General features: G+C 39.0%; 1 protein-coding gene across 4 annotated transcripts; it reads left to right on the top strand.

Annotated features, from left to right (window-relative positions):
* The first annotated feature begins 887 nt into the window (after positions 1-887).
* Positions 888-24532, top strand: ZFP30 (ZFP30 zinc finger protein). 4 transcript variants are annotated; one of them, NM_001102539.1, is given in 7 exon segments: positions 888-970; positions 1291-1453; positions 6368-6446; positions 8244-8335; positions 11264-11390; positions 12795-12893; positions 20526-24522. In NM_001102539.1, coding segments are annotated over 4 exon segments (1605 nt in total). In that variant the 5' UTR covers positions 888-970; positions 1291-1453; positions 6368-6446; positions 8244-8326; the 3' UTR covers positions 21896-24522.
* Positions 24533-25775: the final 1243 nt, after the last annotated feature.

Below are 25775 nucleotides of genomic sequence, written 5' to 3'. Positions count from 1 at the left end.
GTTTGAATCTGCCCTTTGGAACTCTGAGAAGATGCTGGAGGCTAAAACCAGACAGCTTTTGTATCAAGGAGGGCCGCAGGGGGTCCTGCTTGGATTCCTTTCTCCCTGAGTCCATTTCACTCCAGCATCCACGGAGTGGCACACATCACATGAAACAATGCATGAAAACACAACTCCATCCACGATCACAAGGCAGCACAGAGGGCACCACACCAGTGTCAGTCCTTTGGCAAATGTCACAGAGACCACGCTTGGGGCACTGGATATAGCAATCAGGGTCACCCTTAAAAATTTAAGATCTGGACACTCTAGACCAACGGGGAATCCTGGCTCCAATCTCTTCGTACCCCTCCTCCCCAGCCCTCAACGTGCGTGACCTCAAGAGCCTCCTCAGCTGCATTAAGAATCCCCGGTTGGAACACCTCCACCTCCACGAGGGACAGAGACAGAAACTTCCAGGAGCTTGGGCGCTGGGCTCTCGCGCCAGGGGCGGAGCTCCGGATCTGAGTTCTTTGCGGAGCCGAGAACCGAGTAAGAAAAGCTGGAATATACAGTTTCCCTGATTTGGGGACTACAATTCCAACAGGGGAGCAGCGGTGGATTCTGCTCGAGGGCACGAGTCACTCACAAGGTCACCTTTACAGGTGAGGAGTTGGCCTACGAGGGAACCCCGCTCTTCTTCCAGACCCCGCGGGCATCGTGCCCCAGCAGTCTTTCCGAGCGCTTCATGAGGAGCCGGGGCACGGCCCCCCAACACCCACCCATCCCCCTTCGCGCCTGCGCACTCGGGACCGAGAAGGCACTCTCCGGTATTCCGGCGCCACGGTCCTGAGCGCTGGGCGGTCCCGAGCGCTGGGCGGTCCCCCGAGTCTGGCGCAGCCCTAGGGCGGTAAGGCAGGCTCGGTGGTAGCCGCTGCTCTTCTGAAGAAAACAAGCGCGAGACGGGCCAGGTTCTGCGGACCAGATCGAGGTTGGATTCGGGGGCCTCAGGCCGGAGTGAGGGCTTTGCACTTGTGAGACTGGGCGGCGCGGGGTTAAGCTTGTGCGGCGGTAACTGGGCGCCGCCCCGGCCTGTTCCCGGCGGTCCTGCCCGTCGCCTTCCTCGCCTCGACCACCGAGGCCTGGCCGTAGAGGAAAGGCCTGAGAGGGAAACGGGTGGTGGAACCTCTGAATGAAAGTCCCCTGCAAGGCGCGGTGGCCGCCCGAGCGTGGGTGGCTGTGGTGTCTGAATTACAGCCGACCCAGAGCCGCGGACCTTCTCTCGTCTTTATCTTTCCATTGTGTTTGCAGATGGTGGGTAGCGACGGTCAAGGGGGCGTGGACGGTGGGTGTTGACCGCGTCCAGAAACGCCTGCGATGTAATCATCCGGGTTTGCTTCCCGAGCCCTGTCAGTCTCCAGAGGCCTGTGAAGTGAAGCGAATCGCTGCTGCGTCTCTAAAAGCCGCGTTCTTTGTGAGTTTCTGCTGCTTCTTTGTTTGCGTGAAATGCACTTGATTTTTGTGACACGAGATTGTTAAAATTTCCTTCTCTTGAAATGTCCTGCGTAAGAATAATCTACTTACTGATTTGGACTTTAGGATTTACCTACGTCCTGGCAGGGGACCCAGTTTATACATTTCCCTTTCTGTTGCTCACTTAATGCAGTTCTTCAGTTAGTTGTTCTCAGTCTCTGCAGGACCTCATGGACTGCAGCCTGCCAGGCTCCTCTGTCCTTGGAATTTTCCAGGCAAGAATAGTGAAGTGGGTTGCCATTTCCTACGCCAGGGGATCTTCCCGACCCAGGGATCGAACTCGTGTCTCTTGCCTTAGCAGGCAGATTATTTACCACTGAGCCACCTTAGTTAACCATGTTCTATAAATCCAGTTGCTCTGTGAGCACAGTTTATAATGATGGAAGTAGCCCTTTGGAAGTTACCGTTTATGTTTTCTTTTCAACTATGATTTGTTAAGTAGTGTTGGGTTTCAGTTCAGTTCAGTCGCTCAGTCCTTTCCGACTCTTTGCGACCCCATGGACTGCAGGCCAGGCCTCCCTGTCCATCACCAACTTCCGGAGTTTACTCAAACTCATGTCCATTGAATCAGTGATGCCACCAACCATCTCAGCCTCTGTCATCCCCTTCTCCTCCTGCCTTCAATCTTTCCCAGCATCAGGGTCTTTTCAAATGAGTCAGCTCTTCGCATCAGGTGGCCAAAGTATTGGAGTTTCAGCTTCAACATCAGTCCTTCCAATGAATATTCAGGACTGATCTCCTTTAGGATGGACTGGTTGGATCTCTTTGCAGTCCAAGGGACTCTCAAGAGTCTTCTCCAACACTGTGGTTCGAAAGCAATAATTCTTCGGCGCTCAGCTTTCTTTATCGTCCAACTCTCACATCCATACATGACCACTGGAAAAACCATAGCCTTGACTAGACGGACCTTTGTTGGCAAAGTAATGTCTCTGCTTTTTAATATGCTGTCTAGGTTGGTCATAACTTCTCTTCCAAGGAGTGTCTTTTAATTTCATGGCTATTAGATTGTGTTGGGTTTAGACAGCTCTAATTATTCCACAGTAGGAGTGGGGATTTTTTTTCCCAAAGGGAATCCACGAGTGGAACTTTTTGGTACCAGCCTGATGTGGTTAGAGTTAGTTAGCATGAGTTTTATTTATTTTGGACAAATGAAAAATTGTTTAATGTATACAGCATAATGTTTTGATATATGTAAACATTATGGAACAGAATACCACACCGACTAATTAACCATTACCTCTCAAGGTTAACTATTTTGTGTATGTGACAAGAGTACTTAAGATACACTCTTGGCAAACTTCCAGTATGTAATACACTATTATTAGCTATAGTAACCATGTTGTGCATTAGGTCTTCAGAGCTTATTATCTTATAACTGAAATTTTGTAGCATGAGTTTGTTTTAGGTATGTCTTGGGGAGATCCCCTGGGGAAGGGAATGGCTACCCACTGCAGTATTCTTGCCTGGAGAATTCCATGGACAGAGGAACCTGGCAGAATACAGTCCGTGGGTGGAAAAAAATCAGGACTGAGCGACTAACACTTTCACTTTTTTGGGATAGAGGAGGAGAGATGTATGCAGTGGTTAAGAATTTTGAACCTAGATTGAGAGGTTTTTAATCCTGACCATCACTTAAATCTAAGTGAGTTTGGGCAGTTGAAAGAAAACTGTGTTGCAGTTTCTTCATATGTAAAATTGGAATTATAATAGTATATGCTTCACAGGGTTGTTTTGAAGGTTACCTGAATTAATATTGAAGGAGATCAGCCCTGGGATTTCTTTGGAAGGAAGGATGCTAAAGCTGAAACTCCAGTACTTTGGCCACCTCATGCAAAGAGTTGACTCATTGGAAAAGACTCTGATGTTGGGAGGGATTGGGGGCAAGAGGAGAAGGGGACGACAGAGGATGAGATGGCTGGATGGCATCACTGACTCAATGGACGTGAGTCTCAGTGAACTCTGAGAGTTGGTGATGGACAGGGAGGCCTGGCGTGCTGTGATTCATGGGGTCGCGAAGAGTTGGACACTACTGAGCGACTGATCTGATCTGAATTAATATCTGTTGAAGCTCTTAAAACATTACCTAGCATAGTAGAATACTGCTTAATTATATTAGCGGTTACTGTTAGTGATGATTCTTAATCATTCCGTATCAACTTTCTTTATTCCCAAGCATAATGAAAATGTGAAGTTACTTATGATGAATGCAAGCAGAAAAATCAACAGCAAATGGACCAGAATAGGGATTCTTAACATGAAGTCTTTGGGTTCTGTTTATGGGTTTTCAGGACAAGGAAAAAATCAAAGATATATATAGATATAGATATAGATATAGATATATTGTAAATATTTTTCAGTGGTTAATTTGGGAGGGGAATCTACTTACTTATAATTTCATGATATCAGAGTTGTATAAGACCCAACAAGATTGATTTTCACTGGTCTAGAATTAACGTCTGGAATAAATAGGAATAATTTTGAGGATAATCTTAAAAAACTTGTGTCTAACAATGTGGAAATGTTAAGTAATTCCACTTCATCCATATGATGGAATGTTATGGGATAATAAACATTATAAAGTCATAAGAAAAAACCATATAATGTAATATTGGGAAGTATGTATTGTTCTGAATAAAAATTTTTAAGAAATTGTTGTTACCTATGTATCTTGAACACTAAGGTAAGGAATAATAAGACGTTTTGCAAAATTTAGTAATTGGTTATTCAGGAGGAGTCAACTCAAATGACTGAGCGTTTGCTATGAAATAAGCATTTTTTTCTGCCTGCTGTGCATACTATCTCTTGATTTTTGGAAATGTTGTGAATCAGCATTGTGATCCTTCACAGAAGGGTTTCTGGGTGTTAATGAAATACAGTATTCAAGAACTGGTAAGAATTATTTTTTCAGTGACATTGATTTCCCTGTTGTTACCACTTATGCAGTTCTATGTAGTCACAGTTTTCTTAATGACTACCTGTCTACCCAAATCATTAAAAAATTATTTTTAATGGGAATAGCTTTTTAAACATTTCAGATAATGTACTTAATGCAAGCTTGTGAAATATTTAGTAACTAAGGAACCTTAAAGAAGAAAATAAAAATTACAGTCCTCAGCAGGGCTTCCCAGTGGTAAAGAATCCACTTGCAATTCAGGAGACTTGCAGGAGACGCAGGTTCCATCCCTGGGTTGGGAAGATCCCCTGGAAGAGGAAATGGCAACCCACACCTGTATTTTTGCCTGGAAAAAATCCCATGGACAGAGGAGCCTGGTACACTATAGTCAATAGGATCACAAAGAGCTGGACTTGACTAAGCATACACACACATATTCGCAACATCCAGAAATAATCACTATTCATATTTAGAGCATATGTTCCCAAAAATATTTTTACAAGCATTTGTGGTTTTGTATATTTGTATATACGTATTTGTATATGCTTATTTAGTTTTATTTCTGAATAGGATAACATTAATTGAAAATTTAAAGGAAAACAAGACCTCTAATTCTTCGTTTAAGATAGGAATTCAGGGGTCTTCCCTGGGGGCTCAGTGGTAAGGAGTCTGCCTGCCAGTGCAGGAGACATTGGTTTGATCCCTGATCCAGGAAGATCTCACATGCTGTGGGGCAACTTACCCCATATACAACTATTAAGCCTGTGCTCTAGAGCCACGGAGCCCATGTACAGCTATTAAGCCTGTGCTGTAGAGCTGGGGAGCCACAACTACTGAGCCCACATGCCACAACTACTGAAGCCCGGGTACCCTAGAGCCTGTGCTCTGTAACAAGAGAGTAGCCCCCGCTCATAGCAATGATGACCCAGCACAGCCAAAAATAAATAAATAAAATTATAAAAAAAGAAACTCATTTTTTTTAAAAGGAAAAAAATTAATAAAAAAGAGGAATTCAGTATTGTTATGGATTTTGTAACATTTTTATGGATTTTATATATTTTTTTTTAAACTGTTTTTTTTTTTTCTTTCAGTGTGTCTTGGATATTTTCCATTCTTTAAGTTTTTGAAAACTCAGCATTTAATGATTACTTTATTATTCTGTTTGTGGATGTTTTCTCAAGTATTTAAGAAATAAGTTTTTGGGGAGTGATGTTCAAAACTGCCTGAACAATTCCTTCAGCAGGCTTTCTAGGTCCTATTACTTAACCAACTTTTCACTTCAAGGTCATGTGGGATTTCAGAGGTAGGAACGTTGAGGAATATAGCATTGACTTCTGCCAACTAGGGATACAAGTGATAACTCTGAAGTATTTGGCTTTATTTCTGAAGGATTGTTAAAGTATGAAGTGGACAGTTCTGTTATTATATGCCAGATGCTTCATCCTCCTGATCCTTCATTTGAGTGAGAGTTTGAGAAATAAATTAATGATAATTACCTAGAAAATGAATCTTACAAAAAACAAAATCATTTTAAACTCAGAGAAGAAAGGCAAAATAATCTGATTATACTATATAGTTCAGTTGGTAATGGTATTTAAATGGTCATAGTCATAGAAACTGAATGTCTGTGTACCCTTTAATAGAACAAAATCACACTGGGGGAAAAAAAGCATATTGGAAGGATAGGGAGATGCAATTATGCACACATGAAGTGGGAGATGGGTGAGTAAAAGATAGCTAAAGTAGTAAATTAGCATGTGATTTGAATATATGGTATTTATATAACAAAAGAAATAGCTAAAAGAGGTGAAAATTGTTGCCTCTAGATTTGGAAGATAGGGGAAAGGGTAGCAGGGATGGAATCTTTGGGGCTTTTTGTGATATCCCTTGTAGAGCTGTTTTAAATTTATGTCCAGGTACAAGTGATACAAATTAAAGTTTTCTGTTCTTTTTTTTTTAAAGATTAAAAATTTATTGATTAAAAAATTGAGACTCCTGGGAAGAACAAAATAAAGATCACGTGGGATACCATCCAGCAGAGGTAACACAATACAATCTTATTCCAAGTCCATTTTGACTTTTTTGGTCTCATTATAATCATTTTCCATGTATCATTTCATTCTTTTTACACCATACCACAAGTGTCCATTTCTCCAGTCTTAGTGATAAGTATCGGAGAAGGCCCTGGCACCCCACTCCAGTACTCTTGCCTGGAAAATCCCATGGACGGAGGAACCTGGTGGGCTACAGTCCATGGTGTCACTAGAAGTCGGACACGACTGAGCGACTTCACTTTCACTTTTCACTTTCATGCATTGGAGAAGGATATGGCAACCCACTCCAGTGTTCTTGCCTGGAGAATCCCAGAAATGGCGGAGCCTAGTGGGCTGCCGTCTATGGGGTCGCACAGAGTCAGACACGACTGAAGTGACTTAGCAGCAGCAGCAGTGATAAGTATTAGCAGTTTTTAAAATCTGCTAATCCAGTTCCTTTAAATGCAACTCCTTAGTTACTATTGAATTTTAACTAGTGGGTTATTTCATTATCCATACTCAGGTTTTACAAATTCACTTTTCCCCAGCCTGGGTACCAAGAGAATAGGATCGGTAAATGAGATCATGTAGACAGTATTGATGATTCCTAATAGGAAGGTGGTGAACAGTGAGCTCTGAGGATTCTGGGAAAGATAGTTCAGCCTTGAGGAAGAGATCCCAGTGTGCAAGTACAGTTTTGCCGTTATAAAGACTGCCAGGCATGGTCTGTGCAAGTGGTTCTCAAATTGTGGCATTTGGACCAGCAGCATCAGTATCAACGTGGAAATGTTTTCAAAATGCAATTTCTCAAGCCCAACCCTAGCTCCAGTAAATGCCAAACTTGAGGATCGAGGCCCTGCAAACTGTATTTTAATAAGCCTTTCAGATGATTCTGAGGCATACAAAGTTTGATTACTAAACCCGCCCATTATGATCACCTGGGGAAAGTTTAAAAATTTTGATTCCTGAGTCACAGCTCTCTTCTGCTAATTGAATCAGAATGTTTGGGGCATGGGAATCAGGCATCAGTATATTTTAAAGGTCTGCTAATGGACTTCCATGGTGATCCAGTGGCTAAGACTGTGTTCCCAATATAGGGGGCCTGGGTTCAATCCCTGATCAGGGAACTATAATAGAAGATCCCACATGCTGCAACTAAGAGTTTGCATACTGTAACTAAAGAATCCTGCATGCTTGCAATGAAGATCAAAGATCCCAGGTGCTACAGCTAAGACCTGGTGCAGTCAAATAAATAAAATGTTAAAAAAAGAAAAAATACACACAGTTCTCTTAAAAAAAAAAAAAAAGATTTGCTGGATTCCAATGTGTGGCATAGTTTGGAAAATTCTTCTCTATAATATTTTCTGTCTTCAGGGTTGGGTAGGCAAGCCAGATTCCTGAGTCTGAGAAGGATATTCTGGTTTCGATGGTGTAGCCACTTCTTAGCTGGGAAAACTGGGAATGAGGGGAGATGGATCTCTGCTCAGGACAGGTCTGGGTAGCCTATTCTTGAGTCCAGATCAGCCTCACTGAGTTGGAGGACTGCCCAGAATCTCTCCTGCCAAAACAGCTGGAAATGTCCTTCTCTTCTGGAGAGTCTTCTCCATGTCTATCCTTGTGCAGTGATTTTCCTGTTTCGGGGAGGGCATGTATTTGTCTAAATTAGCTCTTACCTTTCATAACTTGGCTGTGTGTTGGGAGGGGTGATGGAGGGGTGTTGCATGTAAGAATGGAGAAGTCATGTGAGTTTTTAAAATTTGGGGTCTCTGGGATTTTGTTCTTATGGCTTCATATTCTTCCTCCAGTTTTTGGCTTCTGTCTGTGGACTCTGCTTCTTCAGTAAATGACCCTTGAGAAAAACTAAACATTTTCTTGCAACTCTGAAATCATGGCTCATGTAAGTTGGTATTTTTCTCTATTTGGAATGTTGTAATTTTTTTCAGGTTACGTGAACATTCTAATTAGTTGTCCTGAAACTTCCAAACAGATCCCCATCCAACAGCTTCTTCCTAGATGTTCCCATTCTAGTGAGGGATGGAGCCAGACAGCCTGGCCCTTCCTGTGTGCCCGTCTGTTATCCATCCATGTCCATGTGTGAATTGACCAAATTATTCAGTCTCCTGCGTGTTCAGTCTTTGTCTAGAGCAGCGATAAAGCAGAAATGAAGTCCCTTGAGGGAGACAACTGATACGAGAAACTCACAACTGGAGAACACTTTAGAGCTGCAGTATCCAATATTAAAAATAGAAAATTAGTGCCTTCTTAGCACAGTAGGTCTCATGTCAGTCTCATAAAAAGTGTAGAATAATATGCAAGGCACATAATCTTAAACATTTTAGTGTCACATTTTAAAAAGTAAAAATGAAATGCACAAGTAATTTTAGTGTTTTATTTAACCCAATATAGCAAAATATTATCATTTCAAAGTGTAACCAAAATAAGAATTATTGAGATATATTGCAATCTTTTTTTTTTGTAAAGTCTTCACTATCTGGTGTGTATTTTATAGCACATCTAAATTTGTATCAGCTACAGTTCAAATGCTCAGTAACCACATGTGTCTAAGATAGCATGTTAGACATTGCAGCTTTAGAAATTTTGTATAACTTAAATTGTAAATATAACTTAGCATATTTAAAAGTATAGAAATATCTAAATGTAATTATTAAGGCCAACATATCTATAAAATGGACTTTTTTGTAGTAAGTTTAAAATATTCAATAAAGGGTTTGTTATAATAAGGGAAAATGCTAATGATACATATAGTGATGAAACTGGATCTCTGTTTTAAAAAGTAGAGTTTGCATAAAATTAAAGAATTTTTTCCAGACTCAATTTTATTTCTTTTATTTTTTTAATTTTTTTAAAATTTTATTTTATTTTTAAACTTTACAATATTGTATTAGTTTTGCCAAATATCGAAATGAATCCGCCACAGGTATACCCGCATTCCCCATCCTGAACCCTCCTCCCTCCTCCCTCCCCGTACCCTCCCTCTGGGTCGTCCCAGTGCACCAGCCCCACACATCCAGTACCGTGCACGAACCTGGACTGGCGACTCGTTTCATACATGATATTATACATGTTTCAATGCTATTCTCCCAAATCTTCCCACCCTCTCCCTCTCCCACAGAGTCCATAAGACTGATCTATACATCGGTGTCTCTTTTGCTGTCTCATACACAGGGTTATTGTTACCATCTTTCTAAATTCCATATATATGCATTAGTATACTGTATTTATGTTTTTCCTTCTGGCTTACTTCACTCTGTATAATAGGCTCCAGTTTCATCCACCTCATTAGAACTGATTCAAATGTATTCTTTTTAATGGCTGAGTAATACTCCATTGTGTATATGTACCACAGCTTTCTTATCCATTCATCTGCTGATGGGCATCTAGGTTGCTTCCATGTCCTGGCTATTATAAACAGTGCTGCGATGAACATTGGGGTACATGTGTCTCTTTCCCTTCTGGTTTCCTCAGTGTGTATGCCCAGCAGTGGGATTGCTGGATCATAAGGCAGTTCTATTTCCAGTTTTTTAAGGAATCTCCACACTGTTCTCCATAGTGGCTGTACTAGTTTGCATTCCCACCAACAGTGTAAGAGGGTTCCCTTTTCTCCACACCCTCTCCAGCATTTATTGCTTGTAGACTTTTGGATCGCAGCCATTCTGACTGGCGTGAAATGGTACCTTCTAGTGGTTTTGATTTGCATTTCTCTGATAATGAGTGATGTTGAGCATCTTTTCATGTGTTTGTTAGCCATCTGTATGTCTTCTTTGGAGAAATGTCTATTTAGTTCTTTGGCCCATTTTTTGATTGGGTCATTTATTTTTCTGGAGTTGAGCTGTAGGAGTTGCTTGTATATTTTTGAGATTAGTTGTTTGTCCGTTGCTTCATTTGCTATTATTTTCTCCCATTCTGAAGGCTGCCTTTTCACCTTGCTTTCTTGATACATACCCAGAAGTGGGATTACTGGATCATATGGTAGCTCTATTTTTAGTTTTTTAAGGAACTTCTTTACTGTTCTCCATAGTGGCTGCACCAATTTACATTTACACCAACAGTGTAGGAAGATTCCCTTTTCTCCACACCCTCTCCACATTTATTACTTGTAGACTTTGAGTGATAACCATTGTCCCTGGTGTGAAGCAATACCTTGTGATTTTGATTTGCATTTCTCTGATAATCAGTGATGTTGAGCATCTTTTCATGTGTCTCCTGGCCATGTGAATGTCTTCTTTGGAAAAATGTCTTTTTAGGTCTTCTGCCCATTTTTTTTTTTTTTTGGTATTGAGTTGTATGAGTTCTTGGTATTTTTAGCGTATTGACCTCTTGTTGGTCACATCATTTGCAAATATTTTCTCCCATTCAGTAGGCTGTCTTTTCATTTTGTTTTCTTTTGTGCCCATCAATAGAAGATTGATGGTTTCCTTTACTGTGCAAAAGCTTTCAAGTTTGATTAGGTCCCATTTGTTTATTTTTGCTTTTATTTCTTTTGCTGTGGGAGACTGATCTAAGAAAATATTGCTACGATTTAGTGAAACTCTGATTAACTACCTGTGCATATCTGGAAGTAAAACTAGGTATACCACAGTATATAGGAAGCTTTGTCTATAGCAGTAGTAGGCAAAGTGCAGCTTGTGAGCCAGAGTCAACCCATGTCCTGTTTTTGCACAAGCTATGAGTTAATTATTTTCTGAAAGAATTACTTTAAAAAAGAAGGGAAAGGGAAGGATACGCAAATAGAGATAATATGTGGCTTATGGCCCTATACAGAAATAAGTAATTTTACAAATAAAGCATGGGTTTGTCATTTCAGGATTTGGTGATGTTCAGAGATGTGACTGTGGACTTTTCTCAGGAAGAGTGGGAATGCCTGAACTCAAATCAGAGGAATTTATACAGAGATGTGATATTAGAGAATTATAGCAACTTGGTGTCACTGGGTAAGTTTCAGTTCAGTTCAGTAGCTCAGTCGTGTCCGACTCTTTGCGACCCCATGAATCGCAGCACGCCAGGCCTCCCTGTCCATCACCAACTCCCGGAGTTCACTCAAACTCACGTCCATCGAGTCGGTGATGCCATCCAGCCATCTGTGTCAAATAATGTAGAACTTCACATGACTGAATTTCAGGGCTGGCTGTCTAAAAACTAGTCAACTATCTGCTTTGTAGTTTGAGAATAGGTGTCTTCAGCTGTTAAACTATTAAATAGCACTGTTAGCTTCCCCCATAAATCATTGACCTTTACATTTTCCTTTGCCTTTTCTATTATATAATTGCTTCTCTTTAATGACAGTTGGATATAAATTCTTAGACACTCAGAGCAAAACCATTTTCAAAGAAGTCTGTTTTCATATTGTTGTAGATGGTCTATTATCTATTAACTTACCTGCAGTGTGAGTAGGAAGACAGAGGTGTCTGGCTGTACATACCTATTGAAAAAGTTGACACAGTGTATATGATACTGGGTTAAATCAATAGTGTGTTGAAATTCAAGTGGACACATTCAATTTACTACAACAAACATACTATCTTTTTAATTTATTTAAACATTAACTTTTATGATTAATAGTTTAAAATATATGAACTTTGCATTTGACATTGGATGAATATATTGGCAAGAAACAAATTGTTTTCCTCCTAGCAAAATATTTAAATAAAAGCAAAAATAGTACCTAATGAACATGTATAGTGCTTAGTATGTACTAGGCACTCATCTAGGCACTTAAGTGACACCTCACAAAAATCTTATGGGTATACATTGCTGCCACTGCTAAGTCACTTCAGTTGTGTGTGTGTGTGTGACCCCATAGACAACAGCCCACCAGGCTCCTCTGTCCCTGGGATTCTCCAGGCAAGAATACTGGAGTGGGTTGCCATTTCCTTCTCCAATGCATGCATGCATGCTAAGTTGCTTCAGTCGTGTCTGACTGTGTGCGACCCTATGGACAGCAGCCCACTAGGCTCCTCTGTCCACAGGATTCTCTAGGCAATACTGGAATGGGTTGCCATTTCCTTCTCCAGGGTATACGTTATTATTTTATATATTTTAATATATTATTATTTACTTATGAGTATATATTATTACTTTTCCAACTGAAAAAACTGAGCCTGTAAGTGACTCAGGTGAGAGAGGCAGGATTTGAAGCCAGTGCTCTCAATGATTACTTTTAGAGACAAAGCCTGTATCAATTGGCAATTATAATAAGACAACATTCCTACCTCTCTGTTCTTGTGATCCTCAAGTAACTCTAATATGAATGTTTTTCAGTCCAATTACTCTTCTTTGTTCTGAAGCCTTGGTGAATTTTATACTTTCTTTATAATGTTCTATTGTTTTTTTTCAAGGAGGATGTTCCATTTCTAAGCCAGATGTAATTACTCTGTTAGAGCAAGGGAAAGAACCCTGGATGGTTGTGAGGGATGAGAAAAGAAGATGGAGACTAGGTGAGTAAGTGCTTATCAGGGGAGGGTAAGCTGCTGTGGCACAGCATATCCCTGCAGGTTGGGAAGAAACACACTCCTTAGTTGTTGATTATGAAGGAGAGACCTGACACCTGAGAAGAAAAGTTAGATCTCAGCATGGACAACCAAAGAAATTTCATCTCTACTTCCACTTATCTCTTCTTTTTACACTGTCCTGTTTCCTTCTCATTTCAATTTCCCCAGTGACCACCATTTTACTTGTATTTTGCATCTAATTTCTACTTAGATCATCTTTTGTATTTTGCCTCTTAGGTACATATTTCTTCATTGCCTTCTTTTCATGGTGTTTACATGAAGTGATTAAATATTGTTAAGAAGGGTGAGGAAGTAAGAATATGGGGAATTATGATGGGTTAATTGGGTAATTTAGATAGGGTAATTAAGGAAGAGGAACCAGTTGGCAGAGGCTCTTTAACCTGTAAAAGATGGAATCATTTAAGCATCTGTATACATAACTGAAATGTATTACAACCACATAAAATATACTTAATTCTGAAAATTCTTTTTCCCCCAAGATTTAGTTATTTATTTATTTATTGGCTGTGCTGGGTCTTCATTGCTGCATGTGGATTTTCTTTAGTTGCAGTAAGTGGGAACTACTCTTCATTGCAGTGCATGGGCTTCTCATTGACCTGGCTTCTCTTGTTGCAGAGCACGGACTCTAAGCAAGCGGGCTTTAGTAGTTGTGGCTTATGGGCTCTAGAGCACAGGCTCAGTGATTGTGGCACACAGGCTTAGTTGCTCCGTGGAGTGTGGGATTTTCTGAAACCAGGGATCAAACTCATGTCTCCTGGATTGGCAGGCAGATTCTTTACCCAGCTGAGCCACGAGGGAAGCCCATGTTTTTCTTAAAGTATTCAGTAAATAAATGAAGGATTGTAGACTTAGAATATTACCAGTTTGGAACCCCTAATAAGCTATTGGATCTAGACACTGAACATCACTGCTGATAACATCACAGAAATAGAGACAGTCAGATTGTATTTCTTCAAATGAAAGAATACAGTATCACCTATGAAGTGGGCCTAAGTCTGATGGAGCTTCTGAATTAGCCAGCCACTAATTTATTAGAGGAAGATAGAGGAACATATTCTACTACATCTTGGGAATACAGTCAGAATATGAAAAATGCTACAGGGTCAAAGTGAAGAGAACTAAAGAGCCTCTTGATGAAGGTGAAAGACGAGAGTGAAAAAACTGGCTTAAAACTCAATGTTCAAGAAAACTAAGATCAAATCCCATCACGTCACGGCAAATAGATGGGGAAACAATGGAAACAATGACAGACTTTTATTTTCTTGAGCTCCAAAATCACTGCTGATTGTAACTGCAGCCATGAAATTAAAAGATGCTTGCTCCTTGGAAGGAAAGCTATGACCAACCTAGACAGCATATTAGAAAATAGAGACATTACTTTGCCAACAAAGGTCTGTCTAGTCAAAGCTGTTGTTTTTCCAGTAGTCATGGATGGATGTGAGAGTTGGACTATAAAGAAAGCTGAGGGCTGAAGAATTGATGCTTTTGAACTGTGGTGCTGGGGAAGACTCTTGAGAGTCCCTTGGACAGCAGGGAGATCCAACCAGTCAATCCTAAAGGAAATCAACCCTGAATATTCATTGGAAGGGCTGATGCTGAAGCTCCAGTACTTTGACCACCTGAGGCAAAGACCCAACTCATTGGAAAAGACCCTGATGCTGGGAAAGACTGAACGCAAGAGGAGAAGGAGGCAGAAGAGCATGAGATGGTTGACATGAGTTTCAGCAGACTCCGGGAGATGGTGAAGGACAGGGAAGCCTGGTGTGCTGTAGTTCATGGGTTCGCAAAGAGTTGGACAGTTTAGCAACTGAACAACAACAATGACAAAGAGTTACTGTTCATTTTTTCAGGTTTGGGTAATGGTATTACAATTATTTTTTAAATCCTCTTAGAGATAAATCCTGAAGTGATTACAAAATATATTATGGGACTTGCTTCAGACAATGTGAGGAGACCAGTGGATAAGGGTCTGCATAGGTCAGTATTGGGCTTGGTTGATGTTGTTGAGGCTGGTCCATAGATAACTTGTACATTTAATATTACTCTTCTACTTTTGTGTATGTTAGAAATACTCTGTAATAAAATTTTGGTTTCTTTTAAAGTTAGTGGGAGATAAAAGGAAAAGAAAGTGAGACAGTGGTGAAAATAAACATATGTAACACTAAAGAGGAATTTTGCCATAAAAGCAGACACATGGGATACAGGGAAAGTATCTTAAGATGTGAGGTATTAGGACCTGTGTAAAGGCTGAAGAGAATGATTTCAAAGAGGAAAACTGATGGCATCAAGAGAGAGGGTGATTTCTGTAAGCAGTGACTTTCAGCAAATGAGTAGAAGTAGGAGCCAATTTATGAAGGAAAACCAATGCATATGATAAGAATATGAACTTAAGTGGTTGGATAACGTGGTAAAGGGGAGAATATCATTTTTCTTTCCATTGCTTCTGATTCTTTGATGAAATTAGCAGAATGTGAAAATTATTTGGAATTCAGTATGGATTACTTAGTATTTAATCAGTTTTGACTTTCAGAAGTACAGTTCTGTGGTTATAAGGTTTTAACATTTACAGATCTCTGGATACATTACCCCTGGTGTTAATGTGACTAAAAGTGCTTCTGTCATAAATATTATACATTCATATCATCTTGTATCAGCAAAGTTATTGAAGACATCATCTCAGGAAACAAATTAACTTTATGACCAGGTAATTAGCTCCTTATTTTCTTTTTAATTAAAGTTGTTATCCTGCCAATGGAAATAACATTTCTCCTTTTACATTGCTCTAAGATGGGCTAATATTTTGCTTTTGCATCAGCATCATTTACTAGAATAAAGCCCTTTGATTCAATAGACTACAAACTAGTATTTGGTTTATTTTGAGTAGCTAAATATTTTGTATATGTCTTTTGATGTTTAGTTTGTCCTTTGTTTCAGTGCTGGGCCAATTTTTTCTTGATTTAATCACATGTATAGTGCATAGGCTATAATTTCTAGTTTCAATTTATTTAAAGTAGAACAAGAATCTAAAGATACTTGTAAAGCAATCTGTGTGCAGAGTCCTTCATGAATTTTTATGTTTCCCATCAATCTTTACTATTTTCTCACTGTCTACTCTGAAACAATGCAGTGTGCATCTATAGTCAGAACTAGCAAAGCACTGAACCTAGTTTTGATTGACTGAAATGGCTGTCTTTTAGTTTCTTGAAGGGGAAAGAACTGGCATAAATGAATTTGGGAAAAATAATGGCTGACTTTTTACAGAAGTTGTAAGATTACAGTTCAGTTGTTTATACGGTTGACCCTTGAACAACATGAGTTTAAACCGCATGGGTCCATTTATACACGGGTTAAAAAATAATAAATGTGTACTACAGTACTGTGGGCTTCCCGGGTGGTGCTAATGAAGAACCCACCTGCCAGTGTAGGTGGAAGAGATGTGGGTTTGATCCCTGGGTCAGAAAGATCCCCTGGAGGAGGGCATGGCAAACTATTCTAGTATTCTTGCCTGGAGAATCCAATAGACAGAAAAGCCTGGCAGGCTACAATCCATAGGGACACAAAGAGTTGGACATGACTGAAGTGACTTAGCATACACGCACAGTACTATATGATCTGAGGTTGGTCGAATCTGTGGATGGGGAACTGCGGGTATGGAGGGCCAACTGTAAAGTTATACACAGGTTTGCAATAGAGGGGTGGTATTGGCCCCTATTACCCCAATGTTCAAGGGTCAACTGTATTATAGTCTCCTAGATGTGAATATTCAGCATGCCGAAGTCTTAATGTGTCATGTCAGGCAGGGAAGCCATATAAATGTCTCAGTTATGACCTAGCAATCCCACTCTTAGACATATACCCTGAGGAAACTCACACTGAAAAAGACGCATGCACCCCAATGTTCATTGCAGCACTGTTTACAATAGCTAGAACATGGAAGCAACCTAAATGTCCACTGACAGATGATTGGATAAAGAAGTCGTGGTACGTATACACAATGGAATATTACACTCAGCCATAAAAAGGAACATATTTGAGTCAGTTCTAATGAGGTGGATGAACCTAGAGCCTATTATACAGAGTGAAGTAAGTCAGAAAGAGAAAGATAAATATCATGTACTAACACATATATATAGAATCTAGAAAGATGGTACTGATGAATTTATTTGCAAGACAGCAATAGAGAAACAGACATAGAGAACAGACTTATGGACACAGGGAGAGGGGAGGAGAGGGTGAGATGTATGGAGAGAGTAACATGGAAACTTATGTTACCATATGTAAAATAGATAGCCAATGGGAATTTGCTGTGTGTCTCAGGGAACTCAAATAGGGGCTCTGTATCAACCTAGAGGGGGTGGGTGGGTGGGGGGGTGGGGGGGAGGGAGGTGAGAGGGAAGTTCAAGAGGGAGGGGAGGTATGTACACCTATGGGTAATTCATGTTGATGTTTGGTATAAAAGAACAAAATTCTGTAAAGCAATTATTCTTCAATTTAAAAATAAATTAAGAAAAAGTCTCAGGTTCACTATATCCACACGGGGAATGTTTTGTTTGTTCTTTAAAACTTTCAAATTCTATAGGGTAAGTATTGTAACTTCTGCTTTTTTTTCTTGTAAATGAGTAAATATGGACATTTTGCCCTCAGTGTGTTTATATTTTCATTTTGTGCATTGTCTGCTCACTTCCTTTATTCTCTTACTTTTTCCATTGTTCAATGTTTCTTATACCAGTTTGTATGGGCTTTTGTGCTGTATATACACTTTCTCATTTTTCTTACCAATATTTGGGCCTTCAGTTTTTATTTTGACTCTTATTTTCCTTTAAATCATTGATTTTTAATTTGCAAGTAAATTCTATGAGATCACCATCTGTCATGCCTTTGTAGTTACCTAGTTATTTACTACTGTTATGACTAGCTAATTACTGTTAATTTTTTATATCATTTATAACTTATTTGCCTTAATGAGGTGTTAAATTTTTTTCCCAGTAATTTTTACAAAATTACATTAGTTTTACATTGCTTTCTTGAATAGGGAAGATAGACAGGGAGGGAAAGAGAGAAGGAAAAGGAAAGAGTAAGGGAAGGAAGGGAAGATGGTGGGGAGAGAGAGAGAAAGGAAAGAGAAAGAGGAAGGGAAGGAGGAAGGGACAGAGGGATGAGAGACAGAAAGAGGCAGAAAGATACTTAGATTTCATCAGAGTATCTTTTGTGACATTCACTTATTTGTCTCTGCTCACAAATTATCTACAGTATTTAAATCATTGTTGCCTTTTAACATCTTTTTATTATATCCTTTTAAAGTAAACTTTCTGAAATACATCCAAAAAACAGAAATCATAATACGCTGCTCACTGAATTTTTGCAAAGTAATTATACCCAGATAATCAGTATACTGATTCAGAAATAGTTTTAGTAGGATATCAGAAACTCCTCTTTAGGAGAAGGCAATGGCAACCCACTCTAGTACTCTCGCCTGGAAGACCCCATGGACGGAGGAGCCTGGTAGGCTGCACTCCATGGGGTCGCAAAGAGTCGGACACGACTGAGCAACTTCCCTTTCAGTTTTCACTTTCATGCATTGGAGAAGGAAATGGCAACCCACTCCAGTGTTCTTGCCTGGAGAATCCCAGGGACGGGGGAGCCTGGTGGGCTGCCGTCTTTGGGGTCGCACAGAGTCGGATTCGACTGAAGCGGCGGCAGCAGCAGCGGAAGCTCCTCTCTAGTTTTCTCCAGTCATTCCTCCCTATCAAAATTAACTACTAGCCTGACTTTTAAAAAGTCCATAGATTAGTTTTAGTGTTTATGAGCTTTATAAAAATGGGATAATATAGTATATATTATTTTATGCCTGGCTTTGTTTGGTCACCCTTATGTTAGTGAGAATGATCCATATTGTTGTGTGTACTTGTAGATTATTCATTCTTATTGCTGTTACAGTTTGTTCTTATTATGTTGTATCCATATCTATATATATATAACTTTTCTCAGTCATTCTTCTGTTAATGAATACTTGGATTCTTTCTAGTTCATGCATATGAAAAATAATGTTGATTTTTTAAAAAAAATACATTTTTTGCTCAGAATTTTACTAGCATGTTACTATTTTATAAACCTGTTGCTATGACTGAAAAATCACTAATATACTTTCTAGACAGTAACTAAATGGCACTGGCTATGATGCCTTTAGGGAGAATATAGGAAAGGGTATGAAGAAACAAAATGGGCTGCATATTTGTAATATACTTGTGTATAGTTAATAAACTTGAAGATAAATAAGTAGAACCTTGCATTACCTTGGTTGGAAAAGTGAGGTTCATTTACAGCTATGTAGACAGTGAGCTGAAGTGGAGATATCTGCACGTGAAAGTAAAGAGGCCACTGGAGTGATGAGCAGATGTAAAGGAATTTTTCCATTTCTGTATTTGATTGAGATAGCATTGGTGTGCTTTTGTCTCCCATGTCTATGCTGCTGCTGCTGCTAAGTCACTTCAGTCGTGTCCAACTCTGTGTGACCCCAGAGACAGCAGCCCACCAGGCTCCCCCATCCCTGGGATTCTCCAGGCAAGAACACTGGAGTGGGTTGCCATTTCCTTCTCCAATGCATGAAAGTGAAAAGTGAAAGTGAAGTTGCTAAGTTGTGTCCGACTCTTCACGACCCAATCGAGTGCAGCCTACCAGGCTCCTCCGTCCATGGGGTTTTCCAGGCGAGAGTACTGGAGTGGGGTGCCATCGCCTTCTCCGTCCCATCTCTATATAAAGTGCTAAAAAAAGGTGTAAGATTGGAGGCAAGGCAACATATATATTTTTACTATTAACTAATTATGAAAACTTAATAATAAATAGTTTCTCTGTGCTATGGATTTGTTATTCAGTGATAAGTGAAAGAGTTTTTCTTCTCTTGGGAAATTGTTAAGGTAAGAGCACAGAATAAAAACTTGGAAAATTAATGAATATATCACAACAGAATTGAAAAAAGTGCTAAGAAGCAGGGGACAAATTATTGGGATAGAAAATGAAGGATATAAATTAGATGAAGTCAGAACAGATAGCTTTTCTGACTTTTATCATGATATCTGAAGGATGAAAAGAACCCAACCATGTGGAGAACCCATCAGCATTCCTGGGAGATTTAATAGCCAGTAAAAAGCTCTAAAAAATGGAAAGATTGTGACATATTTTAGTAGCTGAAAGGAGGCAAGTGTGACAGACATAGGGAGTAAAGGGGTCTACAGCTTGAAATGACATCTTTTGGTAAACAAAGGCTGTGTTATTCATAATAAAGTGTTTTTACTTTATTCTTACTAAAAAATAAATCATTAAAAAGTTTAGGTAGAGATCTCAGACTTTAATTTGCTTCTGAATTATCTGGTCTTAACTCATCATTTTCTTTATTCTTCTTAGCTTTTCTCAAGTTATATTATTTTTTTAAAGTACTTTTAAGCACATTTATTTCAACTGGACTTTATTTTCTTTTTTCCTATTATAAAGTTTTTATTTGCTTCTTTGTTTACTTTTTCTAGAAGAAAATAACATGTGTTTTATCTTCTTTTCTTTCAGATTTGGAATCCAGATATGACACTAAAAAGTTATTTCAAGTAAAGGATATTTGTGAAATGAGTTTCTCTCAGTGGGAGATAATGGAAAGAATTAGAAGTTGTGGCCTTGAAGACTCTTTTTTCAGGAAAGATTGTGAATATAAAAAGTTTGAGAGACAAGAGGGTCCTCACGAAGCATATTTCAGGCAAGTGAAAAAAACCACCTCTGAAAAAATGCCCAAGAACAGAAAACGCACATCTCTTACTCTGTATCCAAGAATTCATAGTAGAGAGAAGCCCTATGAATGTGGGGACTGCGGGAAGGCTTTTAGAGTACGCCAACAACTTACTTTCCATCAGAGAATTCATACGGGTGAGAAACCGTATGAATGTAAAGAATGTGGAAAAGCTTTTAGGCAGTGTGCTCACCTTAGTCGACATCAGAGAATTCATGCTTCTGACAAACTCCTTGAATGTAAAAGATGTGGAAAGATCTTTACATGTGGTGCAGATCTTCGTGTACACCAGAGAATTCATGTTGGTGAGAAGCCATATGACTGTAAGGAATGTGGGAAGGCCTTTAGGGTGCGAGGACAACTTAATCTCCATCAAAGGATTCATACTGGTGAGAAACCCTATGAATGTAAGGAATGTGGGAAGACCTTTAGACAATATGCACACCTTACTCGACATCAAAGACTTAATATTGCTGAGAAATGCTATGAATGCAAGGAATGTGGGCAAGCTTTTCTGTGTAGTACAGGCCTTCGAGTACATCACAAACTTCATACTGGTGAGAAACCTTATGACTGTAAGGAATGTGGGAAGGCCTTTAGAGTGCGGCAACAACTTACTCTTCATCAGAGAATTCATACTGGCGAGAAACCCTATGATTGTAAGGAATGTGGGAAGACCTTTAGTCGTGCCTATCATCTAACTCTCCATCAGAGAATTCATACTGGTGAGAAACCTTATGAATGTAAGGAATGTCAGAAGTTCTTTCGTCGTTACTCAGAACTTATTTCACATCAGGGTATTCATATTGGAGAGAAACCTTATGATTGTAAGGAATGTGGGAAGGCCTTTAGACTGTTCTCACAACTTACTCAACATCAGAGTATTCATTTTGGTGAAAAACCTTACAAGTGTAAGGAATGTGAGAAGAATTTTAGATTGCTCTCCCAACTTACTCAACATCAGAGCATTCATACTGGTGAGAAACCCTATGACTGTAAGGAATGTGGAAAGGCCTTTAGACTTCATTCGTCTCTTATCCAACATCAGAGAATTCATTCTGGTGAGAAACCATACAAATGTAAGGAATGTAAGAAGGCATTTAGGCAGCATTCACATCTTACTTACCATCAGCGAGTTCATAATGTCACTAAATAGTTATAAGAAAGCCACCCATTGTGAATTTTGCGTTAAGGAGCATTAGAAAATAAATTCTGGAGGAGAGGTGTTTGAATGTAGGAATCCCTTTTGCTTCATGCTCAAAGTTAAAACAAGAGGTTTTAAAAGAGTAGGTTAATTTAATGAATACATAGCAGTGTTTTATCACCACTCAAACCATGTTAAACTTTAGGAAATTCATAGAAAAAAACTCTTAAAGGAGTGAATGTGAAAAAGCTTTTGATCTTACTTATTACCACCTCTGTTCTTTCATCTGTACATAACAACCTTTGGAGGTTGCCAGGGCACCAACTCATTCTGGACATTGATAAACAGAAGGAAGGAGTAGTGATTTAGCCTGCATTTCCTGTATAAACTATAGCTCAAGGCAACTAAAGGTTGATGAGGTAAAATTCTTTATTAGAGAATTTTCAGGACATAATGAAATAATGGATCTAAGCACAGTTCTCAGTAGAAGTTTTAAGCCCTTTAGGTGAATGGTCTATATGAACTTCCCAGTGAATAGATCAGGTTGACAACATCTGACCCACTGATCAACTTTAATCTAATCAAAAATAGGACAAAACATTTTATGCCTCCTTGTATGATACAATCGGAGAAGGCAATGGCATCCCACTCCAGTACTTTTGCCTGGAAAATCCCATGGACGGAGGAGCCTGGTAGGCTGCAGTCCATGGGGTCGTGAAGAGTCGGACACGACTGAGCGACTTCACTTTCACTTTTCACTTTCATGCATTGGAGAAGGAAATGGCAACCCACTCCAGTGTTCTTGCCTGGAGAATCCCAGGGACGGGGGAGCCTGGTGGGCTGCCATCTATGGGGTCGTACAGAGTCGGACACGATTGAAGCGACTTAGCAGCAGTAGCAGCATGATACAATAAGACATACCATTGCCAAAAATATTGAACCTGAATCTAATTAAGCATCAAGACCTAACTCCCAGTTTAAAGAAAATTCAGGGAACAGAAGAACAAATTACATGATATAACAGGAAGCAGACCAATAAAATGTGGGTAATTCTATGAGAGTAATGACTCAAGCTTCTCACCCAATGAAATGGATTGAAAAAAGGGAGGTGAAACTCTGAGATGTTAATGAAGTCTTAAGAGATGTATCAATCAAATGCAATGAATGAGTGTTTTTCATTTAGATCACAGGTTGAACAAACAAAAGACATTTTTATGATAGTTGGGGAAATGGAACTATTGACAGTATTAGATAATATTAAGAAATTATGTTCTTGTTAGATGTGCTAATAGCATTGTGTTTATGTAAAAGTGTCTTAGAGATAAATTAGCAAGTTTATACACATAAAACCGTATGTGTAGAATTACTGTTAAAATGCTCATGCAAAAGAAAAGTAAGGATAGATAACTTGTTTAAGTCATGGTAAGATAAATCAGGTGCATGGTTTTTGCTTATTTTGTTTTTGCTATTTTCTCTATTTTTATGTATTTGAAATTTTCCGTCATTTAAAAATCATAAAACATCTATGAAATTATAGCCAGCTTTAAGTGAATAGTATTTGTAAATGGCTACTTATCAGAACTTATGGATGTAGCTAAAGTTCTACACATAGGGATATTAAATGTACTATAAGGTATTTGGGAAATTAAGACTGAGGATCCAGATTTTCTCTGGTTCACCTAATGCTACATCTCTTGTAGTACCTATTCCCATAGTACTTCATATATTTCAGGAGTGAGTAAAAAGAGCAGTTGCAGCTATTTGTGTAATCAGTGGAATGGAACTGTATTATCTAATAAAGTAGATGCTAGCAGCATGTTGAGCACTTAAAACTGAGCTACTGAGAACTGGAATGGTGGTTAGTACAAATTAAAATGGTCTTAAGTGTAAAATACACATGAGGTTTTGAATACTTCATTCAAAAAAGAATTAACGTCGCAATTTCTCAGAGCATTTCTCTGCTGTAGTTGGGAAGCTGTGAAATTCAGTGGATTGAATTACTACATAATACAGAACCCAAATTTAAGTGTGTCTCTGCTGTCAAATACCATGTTAGTATACTGAGGTCTTCTTGGTTCTACCCTGAGTCATGCTGGACTTTTTTTTTCCTCTTCATAAAATGTAGCCTGTATTTACAGCTGAGGCATTTTCTCAGACTGCTTTTGGCCTGTAGATGTTTTGGCATCCGAAGGCCTTTTTAAATTTTTATACTGTTTCCCATTAAGCTCAAGCTTGCAGCGCATCAAGTACAATTCTCTTTAAGATTGTTTAGGGTTCATTCAGTTAGACAAAAGATCAACAGGTTCTTCTCTGTATTGGGTTTCCTGTGAGGCTTTTGTGGGAAAATGACTTTAAAATTCTTAGAAGCCCTGCTCTTTCACAGAAAGGATGAAAGTTGGCTTTATCTTTACCCTGGAGTCATATTTTTATGACAGCACCACATACTTGATCATTCCTCCCCTCTCAAGCCCATTGTAATTTTGGGAACCCTTTGCTACCTGTAAACACTGTCATGAATCCTCTATACTTCCTTGAAATTCTACTTGAAATATGCACCAATTGATATAATGAATATAATGGTTTTTTTTACTGTTAATATGATAGATTTTCAAATATTGATTAAACCTTGTATCACTGTAGTAAACTTCATTTGTCTGTAGTGTATACTTTAAATATATATATATGCACACACACACACATATATAGCTGGATTTGCTATGATTGCTATGATTTACTAATATTTTCTTGAGGATTTTTGTGTCTACATGAAGGATACTGGTCTATAATTTTGTTCTATTTTTCGTTTCATTTGGTATCAGGTTGATGGTGGCCTCACATAAGGAGTTTGGAAGTATTGCTTCCTTTTAATTTCTGGAAGAGAGAGTGTAGAGTTGGTGTTAATTAATCTTTGAATGGTATAATTTTCCAGTGAAACCATTTGGGCCTTGCAATGGACTGAATGTGTCTCCTCAAAATGTGTTGATATCTTAAGCCCCACTGGGATGGTATTGAGATGGGGCCTCTCAAGATAATTAGGTCATGAGGATAGAGGTGGCCTGCCGTCTATGGGGTCGCACAGAGTTGGTCATGACTGAAGCGACTTAGCAGCAGCAGCAAATGAGATTTGTGCTCTTAAAAAAGGGGCTCCAGTGAGTTCTCTCACCCTGTCTTGTCATGTGAGAATGACAGGACAAGAAGATGACAGTTTTCAATCTGGAAATGTTCACTAAAACAAAGTCACGAGAAGACAGACACCAAAACTATGCTAGCACGAAACTCAGACTTCGGCCTCCATGCTTGTGAGAAATAAATATGTTTATAAGCTACCTAGTCTGTGATTCTGTGTTATAGGAGCCCAAGCTAAATAGGACAAATTTGTACCAAAAATGGATGCTAATCTAACAAATATCTAAAAACATGGAAGCTGCTTTGGAACTGAACAGTGAGTGGATAAAAGCTGAAGAGCTGAAAATCATACATTTTGATATGTATGCAAAGAATAATGAATGAATGATAAGGGTAATTCTGGTGAAACCTGAGAAAAGAGGAGAGCTGAAATGAAAACCTGTCTTCTTGGAAAATAAATTATGAACAAAATGTTGGTGGAGATATGAATAGTAAAGACCACTCTGGTTCATTCTGAGGTGGAAATGAACATATTATTGGAAATGGGAGGAAGGATCATTCTTTTTATGGTGGCAAAAAACTTGGCTAAATTGTGTTTGTGTTCTAATGTTTTGCGGAAAGTAGAACTTCGAAGCAATGAAGTTGAAGATGTGGCTTTGCTCCTTCTGGCTGATGATAATGAAGTGCCAGAAAAGAGAAATGACTTAAAAGATGGAATTTCTGAAGCAGAACCTAAAGATTTGGAAAATTCTCAGCTGAATAAATA

The sequence above is a fragment of the Bos taurus genome, chromosome 18 (assembly GCF_002263795.3).
Source record: "Bos taurus isolate L1 Dominette 01449 registration number 42190680 breed Hereford chromosome 18, ARS-UCD2.0, whole genome shotgun sequence".
Classification (NCBI taxonomy): domain Eukaryota; kingdom Metazoa; phylum Chordata; class Mammalia; order Artiodactyla; family Bovidae; genus Bos; species Bos taurus.
The sequence above is the reverse complement of the archived record's forward strand: the minus strand, read 5'-3'. Positions and strand labels throughout refer to the sequence as shown.

What these genes read in the sequence shown, in the direction of transcription:
- ZFP30 (XM_024977903.2), top strand. Translation starts at nt 11,246, where the DNA reads ATGGGTTTGTCATTTCAGGATTTGGTGATGTTCAGAGATGTGACTGTG. An exon ending in TAGCAACTTGGTGTCACTGG is followed by an intron (nt 11,391 to 12,794) that starts GTAAGTTTCAGT and finishes TTTTTTTTCAAG; the next exon opens with GAGGATGTTCCATTTCTAAG. An exon ending in GAAAAGAAGATGGAGACTAG is followed by an intron (nt 12,894 to 20,525) that starts GTGAGTAAGTGC and finishes CTTTTCTTTCAG; the next exon opens with ATTTGGAATCCAGATATGAC.